We start from the raw sequence: 17,662 nt of genomic DNA on the forward strand, positions 1-17,662 counted from the left end.
CAACTCACTGTGGGTATTTAAAACTTGGACATGTTAGTTTAGCTGTAGAGATTCAGCTGCAGCACAGAACCCTCCACCTTTTTCCCACCACAACACTGCCAATCCATGTTCTTCCCTTCTGCCTAATGCTCTTTGCCCTTACTTTCATTCTGGAAATTTATGGTGAAACCACTGGTCTACTATACTTTTTTTTAACCTTAAAATACAATCTTTCCATTAAAATACACCAACACTGTAAGGTAAAGATGCTGTTTTTCTGTATTACCTTGTAAGAGATGAGCTGTGCAGTTCAATTTGTAAGCAAGGTCTATCATGAAAGACACTGGCCTCATTTCCTTCTCTGAACTGCTGGGGTTTGAGTTACATCCACTGCATCTCTAGAATTTCTGTGCTACCTACAGAGATGCCAAGAGATTCCTCCTGTACTCCAAAGACGTGCTGGTTCTGCATGTCAGGCAGCCCCAAGAAGTGACAAGTTTAGCCTAATTGTGTTTGAGAACACAGGATAAACTTTCAAAATTATAAACAAAGCAACACTGTGAGTATAATTAGAAAAAAAAAAGGCAATGCGAATATAACAAAAGTGAGATAATTTAAGATGTTTTTCCTTTTGGAAAAAAAGGATTTAATGGTTTTAAAAACTTTCCTGTACAAAAACTGATCAATGACCGGCGTTTGCTTTCTCATGGTGGCAACACTTCTAACTACTGTTTCATTCAGCAGCAACTCCCACAGGTCCTGTAACAAAGATTATCTCTTTGGCCAGTGGTGCGTGGAACCCCTGCAAAAGAATTTAACAAACACTTTAATTCTTGCCAAATTCACTCAAGATTGAAACCTAACCATGTTACAATGATTCTATCAAGAGAGGGTCCTGAGGCAGAGAGCACCCTTCTCCCTCCAACGCTGCCCTTGGGTAGTGTTGCTATTTTATGACTAAGTAACACACAATTCTCAGACCCTGTAAGCTGAACACTAAGTATCTATCAGAACAAGAATGTTCACACTTGGCAGTGCTCTTACTCCTCCCAAGCTAGGCAGATGTTCTCCACTTCCACCTATCTCTGATCAAAGAAAGTAACTCCCACACCCTTTAACACAAACTTTTACCTCAGCATTTCAAACCTTCCACCCAGACTTGTCTTTGCATTAATCCTAAATTATTGGGGATTTTTTCCTTTTTTTTTGTCCTTTAAACTGCCGTCAGGGTGTGATGCAACCTCTTCCATTAAACACATGCTAAAGCTCCCCAGCAGTAGAGGACAACAGCTACGGTCTGCCCATGGTTCTGGGGCAGGGGTGTGCAAACACTCCACTGGATGAGAGCAGGCTAAAACCACACCTTTCAGCTTTCCCCATCAGGTAGGACATGCTCCGGTTTCCAGACTGTTGAAGTTTGTTAGCTCCAGCAAATTTCTGCACACAGAAACAAACAAACAAATAAACACCATCATAGTGAGGCTCTTCCCAAGTATATTCCATGACATTCATGTGCTGCCAGATCTTTCTAATTTCACAGAACTCTGCTCATTGACTTCGCTGTGCTGGTCAGACTTCCCTAAATATGCATTAAAAGGCAGCACAAAACATTGTGTCTGCTCATCAGGCAGCCATGGTTTGATTGTTTATGGGTTTTTTCTTCTTTTCAATCTCAATTAGCAATAAGTTAAGTAAAATTCTCTGAGCTGAGACTGTTCCTAACAACAGTACTTGGAGGGGTACATGAGCAACACACAAAGCTGACACAATGTCCTGGAACCACTGGAATGCCTGGGATTTTTGAGAATTTAACTTGGAACTGGAATTTGTGGTGGTTTGCTGTGGTCCAAATGACATGCTTGTGATGTATAGAGGCACAGGTGTGAGCAACGTATGAATAGGTGGGAAACAACAAGAGAGTCTGAGGGACTCCAAGGAAGCTCCTCCTGAATGGGAAGAAATAATATACAAAGCATGAACTTGGGATTGGAAGCTGCATCTCAGCAGCTGTTAGGGAACATTCTGCAGATGCACAAAATATCATGTGCCCTCCCAGAGAGCCCCTGGCTGGGTACATACAGCTGCCCACACTTCTGTTCCTCCTTTCATGACAGGTCCATACCTTGCCTGTGTAAGCTTGCTTGGCAGGATCAAATTGTGGTGACTGTTTTGCTTTGCTGCCTCCTAAGAGAAAGGAGAGAAGCTGTTACTAAAATTTGCTATAAAGAACAATGCATTCCACAGTGTTCCTCTGATGATATGGAGGTTTCACTACAGTCTCCCACACAGTAAAATCCAGAACAATCTTTTAAGGGCAGGAGATGTTTTTGAATAGCTGCTTTTTTACAAAGGAATCAAATCTCCTTTGCCTCTTAGTTCCTGGCTCCAATTAAACAGATAAGAGAAAAGAAACAAAATCCAAACCTACAACCCACTTGGCCAATTGTTTCAGGATTTTGTTTCCAAATGAGAAAAGGAATACTCAAGTGTACATTCCTCAAGTCAATTTCTTGAACTATTTCCCCACTCTAAGGTAAGCACGTTGTAACAGTCTGTACTGCACTGGCACCCACACTCACACAGCCTTCTCAAGGCTCAGCTGGTAACATTTCCACAGTGTGCAGCACTCTAGCAAGGGATCAGATCTTACCTGCAAACACTTTGAAGCTGGAATTGCTGTAATCAAAGGGGGTAAACTGCCTTAGTGCTTCCAGCTCCTCTGGTTGCTGGGATTTCTTCTGCCGTTTCTTTTCCTGTGTTGGCAACTCTGCTCCTGTTTCTGCTCCTGCTTCACTTGTGTCTCTCTCCTTCTTCCTATTAGCTTGCTCCTGCTATGAAAGCAACCCACAGAATAATAATAATAAAAAAAAGAATAAGTTGAAGAAAGGAGAATGAAACATCTAATTGGGCAAATTAACTGCCCCATGGAGCCAGGCTTCAGTGACTGCTCTTGCCTTTGGCAATAATAGCATGGGGAGAAATCTCTGTACTCTTCCTGGGGCCTAAACTGCTATTTAATTTTTTTTTAACCTCACAGTAGGAACTTCTATAAAAAGCTAAACTGTCATTTCACAGGATATGGGAAGCTGAGATCTGCTTTGGCCCCACTGGCATATTTGGGGGAACCTATGCAGAACAACTGAGGAGCCTTAAAGGAAGGGAGGAGTAGCAGTGCATCAGCAGAAAACATCCCTGCTGGACACATGCAGGGATGTGCTGATGTGCACAGCACAATTAGCAGGAGCCTGCTGTTACACTGGGGCAGCACCAGAAAGACTATTATCAAAACACTCTCATTCAGGTATTTCAGTTACAGGGCTCAGAGTTTCATTCTGAATTATATCAGTCAAGATGAGCATTGGCTGGAGGGAGGAATTCTGTGACATACCATGGCTTGCTGACGAATAGATACAATGTTTTCTGCTGCCTTTTTATGCAACTGTTGTGTCTGGACATGGGCAGCTATGGAGACAAACAAGTATTACTGTAAAAAGCAGGAGTAAGTTAGCCAGGGGCTTAGAAAAAGCAAGCAAAGCAGCTTGTATCAAGTCTGAAGAGACAGCAAGGAAGGGAAGAATGGCTGTACCTGACTGCTGGGCTGCTTTCTTATTGGTTTCATTCTTGGACTTCTTCTGCACTGGTGCCTGACTCATCAACTTCCATCGATTGCTGATCTGCAATGAAAAAATATTACCTGGAAACACTTTCTTTAAAGTTTTATGAAGTTGTTTATAAACTTGCTAACACATGCTGGTGTTCATTAAGAGTACAAAAGATAAATTCAACTGTAAAAGAGATTAAGATCTGCTGCACCATGTGAAAAAAACCAAATGCTTTAAAAGTTCAAAGCTACAAACAAGCCTCAAAAACAAATGCACACACTTCCAGTAGAGTTTTCAGCTTTGATAGACAGGGACTACACAGCAGGTCTCCAATCCCTGGTTCTTCAAATGATACGAATGTCACAGAAACATGTTAAGTTTCCCAAGAAGTATCCAAGGAGAGAAAAAAAATCTATATTGCTGAGGCTCCCAATGGAAAATAAACTACTTATTTCTTTCTTTTGTACTACTTGGCAGGAAATTTTAGCACCAGTCTTACTTCATAAATTTTTGATGATGGGTCAAACTTTGCAGATTGTGAGACATAGGCAGAATTCTCCTCTGGAGGTAGATACTGTAGAGAGGAAAAAAAAATTTGCTTTAAACAGCATGTGACATTCAGCTCATTGCTAAAATGCTACTTGTTGTAAATCAGTGAGTTCATCTGAAGAAATATTCTACAGATACAAAACCTTGTGGCAAAAAAGAAGTCACCACAGCTACTACCAGGAGAAACACTAAAGAAAAAAAAAAAACAACTAAAAGCCGCTCCCCACAAAACCAAAACACCCCCAACAGACCAACCATCAACTGCACACCAGAAAAAATTCTGGTATTATTTTCTGGTAATTTACCACTCCAAACGTGTAACAGCATTCTATTGCTCTTCTGATTAATTACAAGAGTAGAATCAGCTTACTAATCCTAGCCACAAAGGACAGATGAAAAACCTGAAAAACCTAAAACTAGATTAAAAACCCATGGTGAATGGTCTGTTTACTATGCAGAAAGACTTGTATCCAAGAGGTATTTAAATGTGTTTTGAAAACAAGTTCACACATGTGTCTTTGCAAGGACAATCCCTTGATTCCAGTCAGAGAGCAGCAGCTGATGCCCTGTCAAGCCTTTCTGACATGCCTGGATGCCCAGCTCAGGGCATCCTCTGCACTGGGTAATTTGAATCCCACTGTTGGGAGCTTTTACCATTTTAAATGGATTTTCAAAGGACTCCATTATTAGCTGAGCTTTCCGCTGTGCAGTTGTTAAAGTCCTCTTATTTCCTTCATTTTCATCACATTCCTTAAAAGAAAAGAAAAAAAGGAAGAAATATTAACACGAATATTCTTTTTGTTTGGCTACTGCCATTTCACGCCATGCTGCTTCTCACTCTGAAATCCTCCTGAGAGCAGTGACCCTCCAGAGACATGGAGGTAACCTTGCTGGCTTCCTCACCCAGTTGTCTTGGTTAGGCTTTATGCTTGTCAAAAGTCAGTTTTCATGCATTCCCACCTTATTTCTTTCAACACTTCCACACAGTTTTATCAGATCATTAAGTCTGTTTTCTAGTATTTCAATATTGACACTGTCACAAACATACTGCTTACACTGAATATGCTGACAGTGGTAGTAGCAACAAGACACGTTGACTCTGGCTGACTATCTTGAATATCCATTGTCCTGTCACTGTCTGAAAAGAGGCAAACATCTTCCAAAACCAGTGCAGGGTCTGCATGAAAAGGAGACAAATTTTTTTTATTAAGAGTCTTGTGTATTTTACTGCTCTTTTGTGTCATGAGGCTGCCCTGAAAGTTTTTTCAGGACTGCTTATTCTCCCCATGTCAAAGCTCCATCACTGCATTATTAGCATGGCTTTTAGGTTATCTCTAAATTACCCAAGGCAGAGTTATTCTGAAAACCATCCATAGGAATCCGTGAACTGTCATGTGGTCCAAACAGGGCATTCTCCAGCTTCTGCAGAGAGATTCAAATTATAAACACCATTGATGCACTAATAATCTATTATTTTCACATACTGCAGAGACACTTTAATGAAAATTCAAAAAAAAAAGGGATGAAATTCAGAGATGGAATATTCTTAGTGTAGCTCATGTGCCAGAGCACATTGCATGTGGCATCAAAAGGCTCCCTGTGCAAACACCCATGAGCTAATGAGATGCTGTTCTTCATGTACATGACAAGAGAGAACGAGTCAGCCTAAGAAACTTATCTGAAACCTCTCTTCTTACAGCTCAGTCAATATATTCCAACATACATGAAACTGTCCAGCAGCCAGAGCGTTTGCTGCTGAAACCTTAAGTGCTGCTTTATGGTGGTTTGCAAAATATCAGTTAACAACAGGTAATATTTTGAATCTGGCACAGATAATACCATTAAGCTAAAGCAGAAAAACTTGTAAAATGAATAAGAGAAGCAATTTACTAGCAGGTAGAATTTTGATACATTTGTTTCCAAGTTTAAGGCTTAAGACACTAGGTAAAAATACAATGCAAATACCTCAGGGCTGGGTAGAGGTGCTCTCTTCCTGACTGCTGAAGTAATCTCTGACTAGAATGGGAGAGAAAGGTTAAGTCACTTAAAAGCCCTGTTTCTTCTAGGCTGGCCACCTTATCAATGTTTTTATCACATTTATTAAAAGTTAGGTTAATAAAATTACTTTCTTCTCCTCCTGCAGTGTTTGCACTTGGCTATACATTCAAACACCTCACACAGAGAGGGCACATTCTTGCTCACATATGTTTTTTTCACTACAGATGAAAGTTGTATTAATATCAACATGCTGCTGATATATTTTAACTAATTAACTTCTTACACCTAGGTTGGTTCTTTTGCCTCACCATAGCTGTAAAATATTTATGAGTCCATTTACATGGCCAGCAAATTCCACAAGGTGCACAAATTCCTCACACAGGCAAATGTGATGTACAGTATAAACTGCATTCTGTTCAAGGAGTGTCTGTTTGTTTACTGCTCCAGTTTTCCAGGAAACTACACTGTGTGTAAGCCATTACACAGCAGACAGGCAAGAAGTTACAACACATCTTTCTGCTCTACTACAAAATTCAGTGTTCAAAAAGCACACTTCAGCATACACATCATCACAGGTCACCATCAGCTCCAGGCCTGGCTTAGGGAATGCCAGTGATTAGTGTCCTGTGTGGTACAAGCTACCCTACCTTGAGAAGAGGCATCTCTCGGGCCTGCTGAATGAGCAGATGCAATTCATTAATCTGCTGGCGAACAAGTGGTGGGACAGGGTTACAGCAAGCAATGATACCCTGGGATTCTCTGGAGAGAGAGGAGCAAAATTCAGTGTGCTGTATTTACGGCTGGTATGTTGGGCATTTGCATTCAAAGGATGTGCAATTCAAAGGATATAACCACTATCCTGACTGACAGAGCAAGACAAATCAGATTAATCTCTGTGATGAAATTCTGCACCAGGCTTGTGCAGATGAGAAGCCACCAAGTCAGCTCTCCTTTCACTTATGTGATCTGTCTGTCCTCATCATCATTTCATTCAGTATTCACCTATGAAAGCTGAGCCAGGCAGCACACCTGCCTTTAAAGATGTATTTTTTTTATTCTCAATATGGTTGTTAGGTGATGAGTGCCAAATGCTGAGGAAAATATTGTATAAATTGGGTGTTTTAAGGGATCTGTCCCTTGCCCTCCCCACTCCCTTAGGAACTGTAATAAAAATCCAAGTAAGTTTTGGGGGCACTCACCCCTCTCTTGCCCTGTAAAAGTGAAAGAATCTCAGAGCAATGCAAAGGAATGTGGTTTAGTGCAACACAATCCAAGTGATGTATCCCAGACCTCTCGAGCCTTCTAAAGGAGTACTGCTATTTATTTCTCTTCCAAACTGAACAACTATAGAGAAAAGCAGTACTGACAGCTGGAAGGAAGGGACCAACTGCAGAAGTAATTACACACTTGGAAGTAACTTGCTGGATATTAAGATCAAGTAAGACTCCTTCAGTGTGAACAAAACTTACTTGGGCAGCTCCTCTGCGATCTTCAACAGCATATGATTTGGTAGCACATACCTACAACACAAAGAGGTGGTATGAATGTAACAGAATGTTAAAAACAATTAACAACACCTACAAAGGACACAACTCTGCCCCCATTACAAGGTCTGAGACAATGAAATTATTTAAAAAGAAAAGAAACAGAACTTCTGTGTAACAAGCAGCCTGATGTAGTACAGTAATTTCTAGAGGTAACAGAGTAGTCCCATCTCAGGGGTGGAAGGGGTATGTATAATCCAAGAGATTAACTAAAGCATTAAGTCAGTGTCCATAACAAAAGACTTCCTACCCTGTGCTCTCATCCTCTTGACGTGCTATCTTGTCTCTCCATGCAAACAGCAGCCTAAATGCTGCCAGCTGCTGGGTATCAAGGTGTTTTTTCTGCCTCCTGTAGAGATCAAGGTAGGACTCATCTGTAAAGAGGGGCTTGATGTATTTCTGGATAGGAAAAAAAGAAGCACTTATGAGCTTTCTGTTTTGCCTCCCTCAGACACAGAATCTCATACAGACATCAGGGGACTAAATTCACTCTGGTACAATGAGTATTTGAGCTTTTTGTCCTAAATTATTGGTAGGAGCCTGCTCCTGAAAAACACACATCTCATCCATTGTCAGGGGAAATCCACCCTCATCAAATCCAGGAGCAGCTTTACTACCGTCAAGCTTTACTACATCACACAAAGCCTACTTTCATAGACAGTGTTTTCCACAGGCACAATATAGTTGTCTATGAATGCAGCTCCAGTGAGGCTTTGAACTTCTAGGAATACCCAGCAGAACCAGAAATGTAACATCTCTCTTAGAAAAGACACACCTGAGTGTATTGTGAGGCCAAGGAATACTAGCATTCAAAAAAAGAGCAGGAAGGAATCTGAATCCAAGGACCATAGCTAGTGGAAGTGACTGCACATGACTGAGTCAGAGTATATACAGATGTTTTCAGACACACAAAAAGACATAGAATAGGCAAAGGACCTTTTCTCCTAATCCCATACTCTGATCCAGGTAATCAAAGCAGGTGAAGCTTTACCTTCAGGCAGATGTCCCTGCTGCGCTGCCACACAACCTGCAGCTGTGTGGGCTGCTCCTTCCCTCTCTCCCACAGCAACTCCCTCACTTTATCATAGATGTAGAGCAAGTAGTGAGTGTCATCACGGGCATACCGGATCATTTCTTCTGGCAAAGGGCTAGAAAAAGAGCCAGAATTACACCAACATACTTCAGCTGTCATGCCAAACTGTTACTTTTCTCTTAAGGCAAAATGAATATGAGACATGCCAAGAACTAGCTTGGAAAATCTGCTTTCATAGTGAAGGATTGGTTAGGGAACAGCAGTAAAATGCTGTGCACTCTCCAATTCACATTCTTGTTCGTGTGCTGGAGAGCAGGACTACTGTGTAGCTAAGTCACACGGCAGAACTGCTTCCTATGGTATTTGTCACATGTCTTCTCTCTGCAGAACCTACAAAAGTAGACTTGAGATCACTGTGGTGTGCAGGGTGCACCTGCATAGTCAAGATCACTGCTCCAACACCATCTGCTCTGCTTTGCACAGGTGATTACATGTTTTTGTGGGGGCATTAGAGGAGCAAATACTGTCTTCTGTAACACTGTAGTTATTAAGAACTGTTCCTAAGAAGTGGGCTTCCAGATTTTCATTACTTCATCTCTGCACATCTTTCCAAAAATAACTCATTTTCTAAAAAAAACCATGGAAAAATGTAACACTCAAAAGCTTTGGGCACAGCCAGGTAAATGCTGTGCTCATCCACGTTGAGACTAACCCGTAACTGTGAGTCCTGCAAGTAGAAGCTCTAGCAATGAAACAAGAAGTGCAGCCTTGAGCTCCAGCCCCTTTAAGGGTCAGTTTTTACCGTATTCTCCAGTCAGCCAGCTGGTACTTCTTGTCAGCATCTACATTGCAGTACAGCTTCAGCAAGTGATCCAAAGAATGTCTGCCAAGATTGAGGAGACGAGCAGCTTGGTGAGTATCAAACACATTCACCAAGTACAGACCGAAGTCTCTTTGCAGCCACTCCACGTCTGAATCAGCACCATGAAGGACCTTGAAAAGCACAAAAATTTGGGAATGATACAAAGAACATTTCTATTCCAGGCTGGTAGTGCTGTGCTTTCATACTCATGTGTCTAGACTTCTTTTCTCTGTTTTTTACTGTTAAGTATAGAACTGCTAAATAAGTGCATCTGGCAAGCAATTCACTACTAACATCAAGGAAACAGGCTCCTGAACAAATGATAGTGAAAGGAGAATCAAGTGATCAAGACCGAGCACACAGTGTGATTTTGACTATAAGAAAATTTAAACTAAAACAACAATAATTTTTTAAAAATCTGGTGAATTTTGCAGCTGACCTTCACAATTGCAGGGTCTGTGAAGGTCTCATTGAGGATGTTCATGTCACTGCGCAGTTCCAACGTATCAATAATGAAGTCTTCTGTTCGGGTGGAAATCTGCATCAGACATGTGAAGCCGAGGAAGCTCCTGTAGGAGTGGTGCTGAAACAGGAAAGAGAGATGTAAGCTAGGATTCATTACAGAAACAATACTATAAAACAAATCGCATTCTAAATGAGGGAAGGAAGAACAACAAGGATTCTTTGAGGAAAAAAAGACACTGGATGAGCAAATTTTCTCTTTGCAGTGACTAAGATGACATTAAAAAAATCAGGATTAATTGAAAGAAGATCAAATTCACTAAGAAGTGTGCAGGCAGCCCTGCCATTGGAAAACTTCTAGTACTGACACTGTTTAATTCAACCTTATAGATAATATCAGATCAGGGGTCAGGAACTGTCTTTTCATGTTGGGGAGTACAAAAACCAGGAGAAAACCACCCCCCCACCCCCATCAGAAGAATATAATGGTCTCCTAGCTCCTAAAAGTACATGTGTAACTTCTAAATATAAAACACAAATGAGTTACCTCTAAGTCCAAGGCAAATTCTTTGCAAGTCATAAGCTTTTCATTTAGTTCTACCAACTCATCCAGTGTGGTGATAAAATGGCAGGGTGTTTCCTCAATGGGCCTGTACATCTGGCAGAGCAAATGAGTTAGGCATGGTATGTTCACTGTCAACTCCCAATCCCAACCTCCACCCTCAAACCTGAAATGTGTCATGTATGGCTTTAAATGTACTGCATCTGTAGTTTAAAATTAAAGTGGGCACCAACCTGGAGTTCAGGTTTCTTGAGAACTTCATCTGGTGGAGAAAAATGCTCCAGTTCATACTGGTAAGGGTGAGCAAACCTGTGGAAATTAGGAAGAGACAAGCACAGACTAAACTCCAGTCCTCTTTATGAGGACAAAGCACAGAGGCTTTGAGAGCTATGGTAGTTCCCATATTCTGTCTCTTTTTAAGCAGATGTTTAATGTAACTGCAGAGGTCTAAAGCAAATCACATACAATGTAGTGTGGACACAAACACATGCAGAACTGTTACACATGATGAGCATCAGCACAATGTGACACAGGTTCACCCAGGGGACTCCAAGCACCTTGCTGTCAGGTTAGTTTCTTACATGTCTTGCTCAGTTTTCTGCGTCCTCTGCTGATGTATGAAGTCTGCCAAAGCAGCTGGCACATCCAAGTCCTCAGGGCGCTCCTTTCTCTGCCGTCCACTTTTTGTGAGGGCTGAACAACCAATATGGAATAACTGGACTAGGTCCCCCACAAAACATGTTCTCAGCCTACTGCGTTCTCCCCCTCCACCCACCACAAGAGTTTACAAAGTATCAAAAATCTTAACAATTTAGTGCTGCTGCTTTTGCTGGCATTTTGTACCTGAAATAACAACTCAGTTACTTGGCTGGTTTTAGGAAGACACAAGGTGGTTTTGGCTCAAAAGCTGGGATGGAAATTGAAAAACCTTCAGAAAAACTTGTCAATCATTCCCGGTTACTGAAAGTACAACTGCATCAGTGCAGAGTACAGATGAACTGGCAGCAGCAGAATGTGTTACTGAGACAGGGTGTTACCAGCAGCTTTGATAAAGCACCAAAACCAAAGGTACACACACCTACTGCAGCTCACTCATCTGAAAGAACATCTGTAAAGCCAACTAGACTAGTCAAGACTTCTCATGCAAAAGTGACTCTCATGTATGTTCCAGGTGGTAAAAAGCAGCAGCAGATTATCTGTTTGGAACAGATTATTTGCTGTATACCAGCAAGAAGATGCTGTTTGCTGACCTACCCTGACATTGCAGATATGGAAACAACCAGTGTCACCAAGATCACTACACCCAAACGTTCAACATCTCCTGCAATTTGTTTTTATAGTCTGTGATTTCTCCTCCAGACAGTGAGGACAGGTTTGTGTCAAATACTTGCAACAAACTACCCTCCCAAAAAATAAACCCCTTACCTTCAGGCAAAGGCTTCAAAGCATTTGGTTTGATAAAAATTTTAGGTACAAAGGGAGTGTTGGAATTGTCAATCTTTTCACGAAACTTAAGCTGTGGTCGAGAAATATTCTTGGCATGAAGCAGTCGGAATGTTTCAGACTGAGTTCTTTTGTGGAATTCTCCTGCCTATTAAAAAAAAAACAAAAACAGAGGTAAAACCAACATGACTTACCAGACATTCTTTTCCTCAGTCTGATCCAACATTCACAGGAGTTATACCCCACATTTAAAATTGAGTAACTTTTTTCAACAAGGAAAAAAAGTTGGGACTCAAGATCCTGAATTTATAAGCACAGGAAAGGCTGTTGAGCATGTGAAACTGAAATGGCAATTGAAAGCACAAAGATTTCAGAACCAAGTTTGAATGAATAGAAAAAGAGAGAGGTACTTAGAATGTGTGAAAAAACATGAGGGAACATTTAACTACTCAGCTGCACTGGAGAACTGGTAGTGCAATGGCTGGGAGAACAGCTGAGCTAACAGCCAAACTGAGCATGGGGGCCTCACCTTACGGTTCCAGCTGGAAACAATCATCTGTGGGGGCTGCAACCCAGCTGGCAGGACTGGCTGCTGGTTTCTATTCACTCCTGCTGCTTCATCCAACAAAATACTCTAAAATCCAGAAAAACAATGTGAAGCACCTGTTAAATCACCACCCTCAGACACTCTAGTCAGACTGAGTAAAGAAAGTCATGTAGGTAGGTACCTCCATAGCCATCTCCCCCAAATTCTGTGCAACTCAAGACAGAGAAACATGGGAGGAATATGTTGAAGATCAGGGGTGGGAGGAGTTTCTTCAGAACACTCTCAAATGTACAGACATGTTCTCAGGCTGTGAGGATTTTATGTCAAACTGCATTTAGTTTCCTCACACATCCCATATTACCTCCCCACCCCTTGGCCCACCTACCTTAGCTGCTCTGATCTCTGGCCTAGCATTTGGAAGGGTTTTTAAAATAAAAAGGAAATACATAAAATTGAGGAAATAGTGACTAATTGTGGAAGCTGTGCCACTAAAGTTTTTGGAACAAAAAAAGAAAACTTGTGGCAAGAGAACACTTTTTAAGAACCACATCCAGAAATAATGTGCTTACCACTCTTTCAAGAATGACATCATTGGAGTCAACCAGCATGTCAAATTTGTCTTCCAGCCCTGTCACTTTGCTGGAATCTTTCATGAGGCTCCGGCAGCCATGGTACTGCATCACCTGGCTCATGCTTGCAAGAGAACAGCACAGCTGTCAGCAATCTGAAAGCAGGCTACCTAAACACTAAAACATCCAATGCTTTTACACTTCCTACACTTCAAAGTATGAAAAGAAATCAAATTATAGATGTCCCATGAGCAGTAAATAGAAAAAGCACCTATACAGTAGTGAAGTGTTAGAATTATTTTCTCACAAACATGGGTTTTAAAATGGACAGCCTGTGTTCAGCATCAGCTGCTCCTCTCTGCACAGCTCTTCATGGCAATTATAAGGAAATGCCCTCTTTAAGCTGCCAAGTGCTAGAGGAGCAGATGTGTGAAACAAACCACCTTTTTACCACGGCAAGTTTGATTCAGAAGGGGCTAGATGCTGGACTGACAGGCACGAGCAGCAGCCCAGAGCTGCAGAGGGCCCTTACCAGCGGAGCAGGCGGTCGCTCTGCGTGCTGCAGTAGGCACGGAACCCCGGGAAGCTGCAGTAGAAATCGTACTCGTCTCCAGGCTGGGGGAGCCCGTTGGATGCCTTTGTTGCAGCCACCACTGTGCCCAGAGCGTACTGTGCAAGAGCAACACATTATCAGCATTCTGGCAGCATTTTGTTTCTGTTTACTCTCAGGGTATTCTTTGATAGAAACGCACTTTGCCTGGCTGGTTGGAACTGCGTGGTTCTAATGTGTGTATTGTGAGGCTTTTCACCAGGTGTAACTTCACAGAGTTACTTAGACAGCTTTAAATAATGGAAGTCTAAAAGCCAGTGATCAGGCACTGAACAGGCTCCCCAGGGAATGGTCATGGCCCCAAGGCTGCCAGAGCTCCAGGAGCACCAGGACAATCCTCTCAGGCACAAGGTGGGGTTGTAGGGCTGTCTGTGCAGGGAGCTGGACTCCTGGATGATCCTTGTGGGAGCCTTCCCACTCAGAATATTCATCAGTTCTAAATCAGCAGGAACGCAGGCAACTACTTTATTACTCTAACAAAACACCCCAAATCCCTGCAACACTTCCTATTTGGGATCTGGCAGCCATTCCCTCTCCGGAATCAGCATCGTGCATAGGTAAAACACACGGGGGCTGACGATTTATAAGGCCAGGGGCAGTTCTCATGGCGACAAGCCCTCACGAGGGTCCCGATTCCTCGGCATTTCCAGGAATCCCCGGGGGCTGACACGGCCAGGGCCCGACCCAGGCCGGTAACAGGTCTCTGTGGCCCCCGCACCCGCCGGTCGGACCCACACCCTCCTTCTCGCACTGGGGACACCCTACGGGTGCCACCCGCTCCGGCTGGGATCCCCACGCGGCCCCCGCGGCACAGAACTACAGCTCCCGGCATGGCCCGAGCGCACACGGCACGCCGGGAGCGGTAGTGCCCCGCCCGCCCTCCCTGCCCCTCTCCGACCGCACCTTGACGAAGGCATCGGGGCTGTCGAACCCGGGCAAGGCCGACATGGCGCTAGTTCCTTCGGTGTCGGCGGGCGCGCCGGAGCTGCCCGCCTGCCCCACCGGGCTCCCCTCACGGCCGGCCGCCGCCATGTTGACACGCGGTGCTATCGCGAGAACGCGGCGCTGCCGGCCGGAACGGGGAGAGGCGCACAGCGGGGCGCCCCCAGCGGCAGCGCGGGGCAGGACAGGCGCTGTGTGGGGAGGGAGCCGTGAGGGAGGCATGAGGGGAGCCGTGAAGGGGCTGTGAGGGGAGCCGTGAGGGCCGCCCGGCTGCGCTTGTGCGCGGCCTTTTCCACCGCAAACACCCACCCGTCCTGAGTGCGAAGGGACCCACAGGGATGATCAGCTCTTGGCCGTGCACAGGACGCCCCGACAATCGCACCTTGTACCTGAATGTTGTGCAAATGCTCCCGGAGCTCTGGCAGCCTTGGGCAGAGACCCTTCCCTGGGGAGCCTGTTCAGTGCCCCTGAAGAACCTTTTCCTGATATCCACCCTAAAAGTCACCTGAGACAGCTCCAGCCTCCCCTGGGTCCTGTCCCTGCTCACCACAGAGCAAAGATCAATGCGTGCCCATGCTCTTCCCCTCAAGAGGGAGGCACAGACTGCCATCAGTTTCCCCTCAGTCTCCTCCAGGCTGAACAGACCAAGCACCCTCAGTGGCTCCTCTTCCCCATCTTTGTTTCCCTTCTTTCTACACTCTAGGGGCTTAATAATCTTATATCGTGGTGCCCAGTCCCCTTGATAGCCACACCAATGCCCAGAAAAGGGCAAGGGCCAACACCCAAACTTGTGACTGCCACCTCCCCATTTCCCATTTTTGGAGTGCAGCATTTGCACAAGCAGCTGGGGAAGCCCAGGGAATCCCATCCAAGGATCCATGCTGTGCCTGGAACTGTGGCCGTGACCCTGAGCCCAAGGAAGCCGATGTTCTTATCACACAGATGGCATCACATCTTCTAGAAAACAAAAATTTAGGGGTTGCATGGTCACAGTTTGTGTACAACTGGCAGACTTCATTCAGCTGCTGTCAGAAGGGAAATAAAGCCAATGACCCGAACTGATGCACAAAAAGACAAACCAATGGCAACAGGAACCTTAAAAAAAATTGTAATCTGCTTCCCTGTCCCTGCCTAAGAAAGACTTAGGAATAAACAAGAACACAGCCAAAGTGTTTACATTTTGATGTAATTTATTGGCACAAAAATATGCAAATACAACATGGCATCTAAACATGGCTACTCTGTTGTATTTTGTGCATTGTTTTTAACATTTTTAATTCATAAATCATAACTTCACCTTCAACCTCATGTTTAATAACCATTATTTTCTGTTTCAAGTTACAACCAGTTCTCCCCCCTCATCTGCCTCCTGTGCCAAACCCTAACTTTCCCTAGTTATTTCCCAACACTGCTGTTTAACCCAGTCACTGCAGGAGGCTCCTAAGTGGTATTTATTTGTACCCTGCATCCAGTTTGCCACCAATCACTCTGCACAGAGGCACCCTGACTTTGCTCAGGCTCAAGGTTTTCAAATCTTGGATGTGCTCAAAACCCTGATCTAGTCAGAAACACAAATCCTGAACTAGTGTAATGAGCAGATAGATAAATTTCCAATTTTGGGGCAAGAATCAAGTTTGAAAACAAGGTACAGGAGGAAACAATGGTAAAATTCTGCTTCTTCTTTCCAGTTATGCAGCTCCCCCCAAACCTAGATGAAGCCTCCTGCACATTTAGCTCACTGCACCCACATCAACAGGAATGACCAGGGCAATAATTAATCTGCAAGTTACTTAGTTACATTGCAAAGTGAGTGAAAACCCGTATAGTTATTTTCAATGGATCTCCAGTTCCCCAAAGACAAAGTGGAACCATAGACATCTGTGGTACAATCAGTCTTCACTGTCCTGGAAACCCAAATCAAGTGTTTTGTTTCAGACAGCTTGTTTTTCCAACAGCAGCTATACATTGGCTTACACCAACTTTTAATATACAATAACTCTTTTCATTTACATTTAAAAATATTTGACAAAGGCTGTATTTCAGTCCAACGTTTGTGTTTGTAGAAGAGCAAGTTCGGAGTGAAAAGCCTCCAGAATAAAAGGCTGTGCATACTCTGGAATCTCCTGTTACCAGAAAGGACACCTAAAGAAAATAAAGATATTGTAGTAATGTATGTAGTTTCAGAAAGACAACACTGAGAAAGACTGAGATTCCATACAGACTAGGCACCACTTGAGCACAGGTAAAGTTGCCAGGTGATCTTTATCACTTTTAAACATTAACAGGAAAGAGATCTATTTCCTTAAGCATAGTTCTAAGTTATCTAAGTCTCAAAATGACACTCAAGCATCTTTGTTTTATCCTTCAGTGTAGCTGAAAGCACTGACCACCACATTCTTTATTTCAAACATTTAAAATGTAAAATCCTTGTCACTACTTATAACAGCAAATTTCCTAGAGACTGTCTGTGGCATTGCCATGAGCTTGCAGAATCTACCAGATCAGATGCAGTATGTGGTATGGCTCCTACAATAAACTGCTCAAGTGAGGTTCTCTTTAGCAGTTCCCTGCCCAGAATATTCCAGAAGAGTTTTACCAGGTTAGCTGAGTGACAAACTCACCATCCAATGTAGCACTGGCACAGGTTCTCATGGGAAGTTGCTTGTTTAATGAGCAGTTCTACTTGTGTGGGTACATCGAGAGTTTCATCATGAGAGAAGTCTCGACCTTTGAAATTAAAGGATGGAAAAAACCACGAAAGGAGTCACAAATCCTGGTCCTAATCCCTTCAAGTACATTATCTGGCAGGTGGGGAGTAGTATCTTATAAACTTTAAAAGTGTAAAATTTTGCAACTAAATGCTGCAAACGATGAAGCCAGGACAGTAGAAATTCAACTTCTACTAACAAGCTAACACAAGCAAAATATGAAGTCTGTAGTTACAAACACCTCTGTACTTT

The 17,662-nt window shown here is 43.3% G+C and overlaps 2 protein-coding genes across 4 annotated transcripts in view; both read right to left on the bottom strand.

Moving 5' to 3' along the window:
- Positions 1-592: 592 nt before the first annotated feature.
- EXOSC10 (exosome component 10) lies at positions 593-14,824 on the bottom strand. Its single transcript, XM_064396847.1, has 25 exons — positions 14,664-14,824; positions 13,683-13,819; positions 13,151-13,274; positions 12,564-12,668; positions 12,017-12,182; positions 11,173-11,284; positions 10,825-10,900; positions 10,577-10,687; positions 10,007-10,150; positions 9,508-9,698; positions 8,664-8,820; positions 7,923-8,071; positions 7,598-7,648; positions 6,776-6,887; positions 6,096-6,146; positions 5,474-5,552; positions 5,186-5,307; positions 4,785-4,880; positions 4,081-4,155; positions 3,566-3,653; positions 3,368-3,441; positions 2,630-2,810; positions 2,102-2,163; positions 1,343-1,416; positions 593-781 (listed from the first exon to the last, which is right to left on the bottom strand). Exons 1-25 carry the CDS (start codon positions 14,790-14,792, stop codon positions 751-753), a joined length of 2,697 nt encoding a protein of 898 aa, XP_064252917.1. The 5' UTR covers positions 14,793-14,824; the 3' UTR covers positions 593-750.
- Positions 14,825-15,874: 1,050 nt separating this feature from the next.
- The window catches only part of MTOR (mechanistic target of rapamycin kinase), a 63,230-nt gene continuing 61,442 nt past the window's right edge, over positions 15,875-17,662 (bottom strand). For all 3 annotated transcript variants that reach the window (XM_064397255.1, XM_064397253.1, XM_064397254.1), the window contains 2 exons: positions 17,324-17,429; positions 15,875-16,844 (listed from right to left, as the gene is read on the bottom strand). In XM_064397255.1, coding sequence (XP_064253325.1) covers positions 16,829-16,844; positions 17,324-17,429 — 122 coding nt within the window. In that variant the 3' untranslated portion in view covers positions 15,875-16,828. The remainder of the gene's footprint in view (positions 16,845-17,323; positions 17,430-17,662) is intronic.

The sequence above is a fragment of the Passer domesticus genome, chromosome 22, assembly GCF_036417665.1.
Source record: "Passer domesticus isolate bPasDom1 chromosome 22, bPasDom1.hap1, whole genome shotgun sequence".
In the NCBI taxonomy this organism is placed as follows: Eukaryota; Metazoa; Chordata; class Aves; order Passeriformes; family Passeridae; genus Passer; species Passer domesticus.

What these genes read in the sequence shown, in the direction of transcription:
- EXOSC10 (XM_064396847.1), bottom strand. Translation starts at nt 14,792, where the DNA reads ATGGCGGCGGCCGGCCGTGAGGGGAGCCCGGTGGGGCAGGCGGGCAGC. An exon ending in CAAGAGGATGAGAGCACAGG is followed by an intron (nt 7,649 to 7,922) that starts GTAGGAAGTCTT and finishes TTTGTGTTGTAG; the next exon opens with GTATGTGCTACCAAATCATA. An exon ending in TTGAAAATCCATTTAAAATG is followed by an intron (nt 4,156 to 4,784) that starts GTAAAAGCTCCC and finishes TCCTCTCTACAG; the next exon opens with TATCTACCTCCAGAGGAGAA.